At 41.5% G+C, this 9,183-nt stretch overlaps 1 protein-coding gene across 8 annotated transcripts; it reads left to right on the forward strand.

Annotated features, from left to right (window-relative positions):
• The first annotated feature begins 478 nt into the window (after nucleotides 1–478).
• On the forward strand, nucleotides 479–7,685 carry LOC110977371 (gamma-glutamylaminecyclotransferase C-like). Of its 8 annotated transcripts, XM_087139665.1 has the most exons (4): nucleotides 3,166–3,253; nucleotides 3,460–3,623; nucleotides 4,839–5,049; nucleotides 5,924–7,685. In XM_087139665.1, coding segments are annotated over exons 2-4 (549 nt in total). In that variant the 5' UTR covers nucleotides 3,166–3,253; nucleotides 3,460–3,621; the 3' UTR covers nucleotides 6,260–7,685. The 8 variants fall into 8 exon arrangements, with proteins under 8 accessions (XP_022087119.1, XP_086995791.1, XP_022087116.1 ...); XM_022231427.2 differs by lacking the exons at nucleotides 3,166–3,253; nucleotides 3,460–3,623 and adding an exon at nucleotides 479–1,096; XM_022231424.2 differs by lacking the exon at nucleotides 3,166–3,253 and having other exon boundaries at nucleotides 3,387–3,623.
• Nucleotides 7,686–9,183: the final 1,498 nt, after the last annotated feature.

Here is a 9,183-nt window from a genome sequence, read left to right on the forward strand (position 1 = left end):
TGGCATTACATTTCTAAGAGGAGAAATTGAGAATAGGCCTACGCCCTTGATATAGCAATTAATTCTTCCCGAAAAAAAGCAAGATATCATCATGCACGGGTGTCTTGCACAATATGATTTCTTTCTGCTTTCATTTAAAGAACACACATTACATCGTAATTCAGGTCTCTGAGGTTTTTGTTTAGAGCTAAAAGATAAACCAAGTAAACGCCTCAAAATCTGTATACAGGGCAAATCTTAGAAACGCTATTCTGACCTTTGAACTACAACGTACCTTTAAGAGTGTCAACACCTATATTTAATGTACACACAGGGGCTCAAGGGTCTTGAGTCACCTTTTTTATTCTTTTTATTTCTGAATATGATATATATAGCCTTTCGTCAAGGCCTTCGCGGCAGTATGTATGTGTCACTGCAAAGCCGCTGGACCGGAGACCACATGCACGAGTGGCGCAGCCACGAGGCAGTTTAAGTGTGTCGGCGGCCGTGAGTGCAGGTCAGTTGTCGGAGCAGTATTTGGACAGTTCTTTAGAATACGCTGCTGGAAAACGACACCTTGCCGAGTTTAAACCGTTGCAGCGTCAGGCTATTGAAATATCTGTACGCAGGCGTGACGTTTTCGTCTCTACCCACGGGATATGGACAGACTAAGAGCTCCATATTTCAAGCACTGCCATATTGCTTTGACCATTTGGCCTTGATGAACTGCTACTTGCTAGTGTTACTCCAACGTCAGCACCGTCCCCCACCAACAAGCATCATAGTTGTCATCTCACCGCTTATTGCCCTCAAGAAACACCAGATGGAAACATGGTGTAAGCTTTGGAGTTGATACCATTTATTTCGGAGACTCATTTGCTTCAACAACTTACATGAAATTTACAACTAATGCGTGAGAGAGTTTCAGCCCTGCCTGGCAAGCCAACGTTCTTCGTCAGTGGTTTCCATGCAAGCTGAGTTTTCGATTAGGATGTCTTTGGTTGTGGTAGTATGGAGGAGACGAGGCATCCGGGTTAGAACCCTAACGATTTTCTTCGTGCAAGCCGGAGTTCTTCAGGGGAGTCACCGTTTATGTCTTCCAGCACTTTTGCCGGACGTTAGTCGGAAATTTCTTTTGTAACGTTATGGACAGTTTTCATTACTGATTGACATACAGGTATTGTTTAGTCATATGGGCAAACGTTTCATGAGCTTGTGCTATTGCACAAGAAATAGATCAGGCCAGTCTCTAGGTTTGGAGACTGACAGTTTCTTAGGAGGTTCAGTAAAGCTATCTCACCGCGTCGGGCCTTTTTAAGACGACAAATTAGGCCTGTAGCTACTCTCTTTAAAGGTCTCAGTTTAATACGAATAATGCCGCGTGCAACGTGTGCGAAGTTGTCAGTGGGGGCAAGGTTAGACTTGCATGAAGTGATGGCTAGACAAATTAAAATGGGGTGAGTAGAGGCATTAGGGGCTAGGGAGGATTCAGTGGAGTTCTTTACAGATGAAGCAGCTTCACTAGGGTACGCGCAGTCAGTCCGCAGCCCACTGAAAAGCCGTTCGTTTTATGTGCGTTGTATGCATGGCATTCCGGTGGATGACCTCGCTGTGAATACTTAATGAGCTGGCGACAACGCGTGGAATGTGTTCTGAAACTTACGTTTTATTCGTCAAATGTCAATACTATTTATGTTTTATTTTAGACACTGAACCATTTTGTATATATTATCAAATCAGATTGGAAATTACGTGATATTTAAAGGGAGAATTTTACAACGGAAAAATTGCTTCAAATGTCAACGAATGGGCCTTTAAAAACGGCGGTATCTTTTCAGGGCAAATGGGTTCAAGGCCGATGGCCATCATGTGTCCTGATCGACCGACCACACAGATGGAAGCACGTTGCATTTTTACGTTCAGTTTTATTTGCTGCACACAAAACTGGGTGACGTTCGTGGTTGCAACATCATACGGCCTTAACTCTGCGTGCCAAATGTCAAATTTGCATGAAGTCAACCAATCAACCGCTGCAGTGATTCAAACGTGCTTATGACACACAGGTGGCATATGCCAACGCTGCATCAGCTTTGATCAATGATACATTAAAGGCATTGTGGCTGTCGAACACAGAGGTCGTTAAAACTAGAGGGGTCAGGCTTCAATATTCTTGTTCGCCACGCCAAGTTTGCCCAAGAACAGGGCGACATGTTATACGCTACCTTATATTCCCATGTTCTCTGTTTTTGCTATTGTTTTAAACATTATCGCCACCGCTTATGAGTACTGGATCTGCAGCAGAAAACTTCATTTACAAAATAACGGGAAACGTCGGCAATATTCTCGAGATAATCCACACGCTTCCTCCTCCTAGAATCTGCAAAAAACACATTTTGTTTCTTTCGCTGCGAAGTGTTGGTTTTTAAAGGTTTGAAGGCCGGAGATGGGAGAGCGGTAGCCCCATATAGGTAGAGAGAGTTCGTCCTATCCTCGTGCGCGTTTCATGCATGCGTGTAGGCGTCACTGATCTCAATTATAATCTGTCCTGAGCAGGAACAAAAGAGGGCATGTTTTGAAATGAAATCGACAGTCCTTTAGCGCTCAAGCACCGCATAGGTGCGCAAGTTTATGCGCGTTTGCACGGAGCACGCTGAGTACGCACAACGATTTTAGTCTAGGACCCTTTTCCAGTACTCAACTTCGGCTCTGTCTAAGGCTTCAACTGTTTTTTTTTACTACCTAGCTGTAAGCGCACTAGTTAGTCTAAAATAGTACCACAAAATATCAAATAAGATACAAGAGAGCAAAAACTTACAGTAATCCAATTTGATTTAAACGCTTCAGGCCCTCAATCGGGGATTGGTTTTGGGGACGAATCCTGAGACAGAGACGAAGTTGAGTTAGAAAACGGCCTAGAATGTGTGGTCTTTGCGTGCATGCCGAATGCGTGCTAGAACCCGGTTGGAAAACTTAGTACCACCTGTCTTTGTTTCGCCAGGGAGGGTGCACTTCAGCTCGCTTCCCGATCTACATACACGTACATGTAGATGTACATGTACATGTGTGTGTACTTATTGTGTACATGTACAGGTACATGTACAGTATGCACGTTCGTCTAGCACGGGTACTCGCACATGCGCGAAAGGCATGGTCGAGGTCATGGAGTGCCCCTTACGCATGCGCAGAGGAGCCTTGGGCGTAATGAAGTCGCAGATGAGGCCTATCCGAACGGGCTCGCGAAGATACGGCTAGTTCTATTGTCTACGCGTCTCCGGTCTCCACGTATTTATAATGGAGCGAAAACCTAGACCTAGCTCTATACAACATGCATAACTGACAGAATGTGGGCTGAGCTTGGAGGCCATCATTTCGCGCACACGCGCGTGTGCGCGAAATGATGGCCTCCAAGCTCAGCCCACATTCTGTCAGTTACAGTTTTCGCTCCATTGCATTATGCATATTGATAACTCACAAACATAGGTCGTTCATTTACGAATCGCGACGGAAAGTGTGGAGTTTCGCAGAATTTCCTCCAAAATACGTTGTTTGCGGGAGCATTTAGTAACTTGAACACAGCACTTATAGAATTCAGTATACAAGGCACTTGTAAACGACATTTTGAGCTGTCTTCGTTAGGTAAAAATGTGAGAAAAAAGTGTTAAAGAAAGTTTCACATAGCGACTTTCATACCCTGGACGTTAGTCGCAATGTAATGTAGACGTCGTCCAACCTAGGCTAGAGTGACGCTGACTGTACTGCTCGCAGGGCACCAGTTTGCCTTATGTGCCATTATTTTAATTTAATTAAAAGTCAGATGAGATAGGCCGAACTGTAAAATTTTATCGAACCAAACTCGACAGGTTTGCCGGCGGTCTGTGCCGCATCAGTGGTCACACCACAACTAATAAACCGGTAACTGTATGATCTCTAGGGCCAGCCCACGCCCACAATGGAAAGGCTAAAAGGCGTTTTTGTCGAGTTTTGAGTTAACTTGAGGCATTGCAAGTCTCCTCTCTATTGATTAGGTTCATTGTACACTGTAATTTTAGCAATAGCATGTTTAGGCTGGCATATATAGCTGGGCATAAGCCTTATTTCTGAAACTGCTTTGGTGATTTTGCACAATGGTAGAAAGGCATTGTGGGAAGGAAAAGGAGGAAAAGTTTACTCATTTTTCTTTCCAACAATGCCTTTTTACCATTTATGCAAAATCACTCGTGCAGTATAAGAATAAAGCTTATTGCCATTGGGATATGGGCTAGGTGACGTACAATTTATAATCAGGCAGAAATACAACTACAACCAGCCCTATATATTTTGGGGGGGGTGTACTGAAACCAAAGGAAATAGTTCCATATACGGATATCCTTTACACCCTGTACACAAACCAGTCATAGGACTAAATCTGGACATGTTTTAGCTTTCTTTTTTCTATTAGGTCACTATAGGGGATAATTACTCATTTACTGGCATCCATATAATGGTCATTCTATAAATTTGGGGTCCGACGTGTGACATAATTCTGTCCCTGTTACATGTATACTTTGACATGTATACTTTGAAATCAATTTCAGTGATAAACATGTATCCCTTGTCAAACTGTTGTTACCGGCATTTCTTTGGCAGGTAATTTTCAGTACGTGTTCAAACTTGGATTAAAGAAAATGAGTTTTAAACATTGAAAACAATCATACACCTGACATAACAGGGAAGGGAAAGAATTGAACCCCAAATTTATCTATAAAATGGCCGATGTGGAACCCCCCCCTAAAAAAATGGCCAGTTCACCCCCCTCCCACACTGCTGTTTGTACCAACTCAAAACTTGTATTGTTGTTTTTGTGCTTCTCTGCTTGCCAGGACAGGCATTCTTGTAAATGTCATGGCCAAATACCATCTGTTGTTTGTCTACGGAACTCTCAAACGAGGGCAGCCCAATGCTGAGCAGTTTGGTCCCGAGAATGGTGTCGCAAAATACTTTGGCCAGGCCCGGACTGTGCAGAAGTGGCCGCTCGTGATAGCATCACAGTGCAATATTCCATATCTTCTGGATATGGAGGGGAGTGGCAATGTATGTTTTGTGTCATCATGCAGCTAATGTACATGTTTGGTAATGTTAACACAGGAACCCTCGCATACTCAAGAAATTTAGTGTCTTGATTCTTGTCTGAGGTAATGGTTGCCATAAATGTACATGTAACTCTGCAAACTTGACACTTCTAAATTACTGGATTTCACTTTGTGGAGAAATCCTTTGTGCATGTACTATTCAGCATTCAATAAAATTGAAATGTACAGTGTTTATGTACTTGTATCGTACTCATTGGTTGTTCACTCTCAACAGGCTCACTGAAATCATGCTGTAAATGGTGATGGATCTCCCCATAACTTAATGCTAATGTCCAACCTCTAGCCCTGTCTTCTTATTGTCCCTAACCCCAGGCAATTTGCTCCTTAATCATTAACTGGGTCTCTCACGGATTTTTGTATAAATTTCTCTCTTCTTCTTCTCTCTTCTCTTCTTCTTCTCTCTTCTGCTGGTTTTGCTGCTTTTGCTGAAAGTCGTACATGTACATGTGCATTAAATGTGGCATAGTGTAAAATGGGGTCCATTCTCTGCCAAAAGGAAAGGAGTGAAGTTTAAATCAGTGTAAGTCTTCCGATCTACTGAGGGATAATTGAAATATTGTGTGTTCTGGTACTGCACATTCCCACTCTACGAAGTAATTGCACCACAACAGTATTTTGCAGAAGTCCTGGGGGGTCCCAATCTGGCACTACTTTCTGAAGCCTTTACCCTAACCCATCCAACCTTCCCAGAATATCAGAGATGAACAACACTTTAGCCTGATTTGCGACCAATTTATCAAATTTTGAGTTTTTAGCATTCAACATAAAACCCTTGATGCTTGATTTTATTCACACCTTTAATGCTTTGCCATCAGAACGTATTGGGTGAAATATATGAAGTGGATGACGAGATGCTGCAGCACTGTGACTTCTTTGAGGGGTGCCCTGGCTACTATCAGCGGACCAGCATTCGGGTACAGCTCACTGAAGACAGCACAGGGTCAAGGGTCAAAGGAGACACGGAGGAGGTTTGGGTGTACATCCTACAAGACTTCAAAGACCACTTGCTGGAGTTACCGCAGTATGAATGTTATGACAGCTATGGTGCTCACGGGCTGGTTTACGTGTCAATGTATGAGCGACTCAGGAACAGTACTGATCACAAAGCGGAAGTTAAGAAGAGTGAAGCTCAGGGGGTTTCTCTGCAGTAAGCAACCAACGGCAGCTCTGTTGATTTCCAATTTGGTTCAAAAGTGACTCAGAATCATTGGTGTGGACTAAAAAATGACAGTGAAACTCTTAAATGAATTAATCCAAACCGGGTTTTTAAACTTTGTGCGACTTATTGTATTTCTTAATCTTTCAAAGTATACAGTTAGATGGATGGAGTTATCTTCAGGTACCTCCTCTGTTTAACTGATACAAGACATTCAACTTTGTATCTCAGGACATTAAAATAGAATCGTAGCAGAGCTATGATGACCCCTGGTTACTTGATTAAGTATTGTACTCCAATGCCCTGCCGCTATTCAGAGTGTAAACCCAAATTCATGAAATTGTAGATTTTCATTTCACAGCTCATTAAATACATATAAGTTAAGTCCATACAGAATGCATGCTCTTTCATCTTTCTCCTTAGAAATCAACATATTGTTCTGTCTTGTAATGTAAAAATGCCATTCGTTTTGTTTTTCTTCCAATAGCATTGATGATATATCAAGTCCTGATGAAATCTAGCTCAGCAGTATGGCATTTGAACTAAGAAACAGGATTAAGCGTAAACCTTGCCTTTCAGTGGATCAAGTTAAAAAGTTCACCCTTGTGGAGTTTAGTGGGCAGCAAAGTGGGCTGCCTCTGTGCTTTGAGTTGAAATACCTCCTCGTCGCCAAGGACTTGAGATCGTGGGGATCATTTTGATAGGGCCAAAGACTATACAGTTGACAGATATTGGTTATGTGTGCTCAGTGATGAAAGCCCACGCCATCACCTTGAATGAAACCCACATTGTACCAACCTTGCCATTTTTGTGTTGACCTGATGGTTCTACACAATGTAGGTTGGGTGAACCTTGTATGGACTAAGCCAGGTCCGCACAAGGTTTTCTCCCACCCTGAAATACAAGTTCAGAGGTATTTTTGGTCAAGGAAGGTTATCAGTAGCAAAAGGACAGGGAACAGTTTAAAGGGTACCTCCAATCAACTTGGTTTAACACAAGCCTTCTAAATGCACCTTTGTATCTCAGTTAACCTTAGTTTCGACCTTTTTTTTTACTATTTCAAAGGGTAGTAAGGGTATTTTACTGCCTTTTTTATTATTATGCTGAGTATTTTCATATTCATGAGCAAAACTGTGATGTCATCCCAAGAAGAAAGCCTCAGTGTTACATTTGTTTGTTAAGAGGTGAGCATTATGAAAGACCAGAACTGTCTTGTGTACTCAAGAAATTTCTAGCATTCTGCTAGTTCACCTTTTCAGAAAGTAAGAACTTTCTGGTGCAGTAATTTCTGGAAGATATAGAAAACCTAATATAAAGGCAGGACTATGAGACTATGGCTGGACCCATGATCTGCTGGGGAGTAATTGGAAAAGTGCACCTTAATTGACTGAGGGAGCATTTTGAGAGCTAAATTTAATTCCTGGCAAAAAGGACAGTTTTCTGAACCGTATTTTGAGGTTGCTTATTGCTCATTACATGTATCTTCTTGATGGGAACCAGCTTGCATCCCGTGCTATTTCGTCTGCTTGTAGCCATTTGTTAGAGGTGAATTCATCTCAGTCAATCCGCCCCGAGCTGAAGTGCACCCCCAATCAGCGAAAGAAAGACGTGGTTACAAGCAGGTTCTTGCATGCGTTCTGCGCGTGAGAAAAGACCATACATGCCGTAATAAATTAGTTACACGTACACTGTACTCAGCGTAAACGCGCATATAATTGCATGCCTCATGACGCATCTATGTGACGAGTACCAAAAAAATGCCCTCCTCTGTTCCGCTCACCATCCTTGGAGGAGTCTGTTGCAGAGCCTACCCAAATCATCACCCGTAAGATCTTATATTTACATGTATTTATGTAAGATTTTTTCTTTATCTTTCTTTTCATTGTCACTTGTAATATTTATATTCTTATTAATCAATCAAATTGTTTCCTTTTTATATTAGTGGGATCTTGTTTTCTTTGTTGCACCTGAGGGAAGTCAGGTTTTTGGGTCATTCAAGATCATTGACAGTTTGCAGAGTCTGGATAGTTTCAGTATTTGTGTAAGACAAGTTTCAACATGAATTCAGGGAACTCTACCATAAATATACATGTAGATGTTTTACGTTTAATAGGGAAAATTGGACCAGTGTGTTACTTTCTAGGGTGTAAAAAGAAGTTAATGTGGTCATGTACAACTAAAAAACATTTTTAACATAATTCATACAATGAGTGGATATTGGATCACTGGATATATATTTTTTTACATAGCCCTCTGTGCCGTTATAAGAAAGGTAAAGATTTCAAACAAGTCAACGTGAAATGATACTGTAGTCTATGAACATGGGCAGTAAAAACTCTTTGCACATATTGTACAAATACTCTGATGTATGTGTGCTGCACTTGTACCCTAGCAGTGTCCAGTGACTTTAAGGCCCATCCGACTGAAATTTTATGAATGTCTTGAGTTTTGCCTTTGTTCAGTTTAAAATATCAATATGTCATTTCTAGGGTCCTGGGATTTTTTTTCCAGTTTTTGTACTCAGCACAAAAGGAAGTTTCATTGGGTGCATCTGAGCCTTAAATCGAAATTTACTCTAAAAAGCATATATCTGCTCAGAACTTTTGAAGTAGTGATATCTGTTGTTTGAGGTTTATGATTTGCTTTTCACAATTTCGACCAAGTTCTATCTGACAAACTAGAGCATCGTTACTGTGTCACTTTCCAACATGCTGTGCATTGTAAGAATTTTCCACAAGGGATGTTTGTGAATTAAGTGCACTAAATTAACGAAAGAAAGATAAAAACCGTGTCCTGAACCAAACAATGCAACACGAACTGCCAAATTTAACCCCATTTGATCATATTTAACATTGTTACTTGTCATATTTTTACCTGGACTTCATTTGCTGCACCGAATTCTATGCCTACATGTATCAG

The sequence above is a fragment of the Acanthaster planci genome, linkage group LG08 (genome assembly GCF_054643075.1).
Source record: "Acanthaster planci isolate LZ-2023a linkage group LG08, COTS_SCS, whole genome shotgun sequence".
NCBI classification, from domain to species: domain Eukaryota; kingdom Metazoa; phylum Echinodermata; class Asteroidea; order Valvatida; family Acanthasteridae; genus Acanthaster; species Acanthaster planci.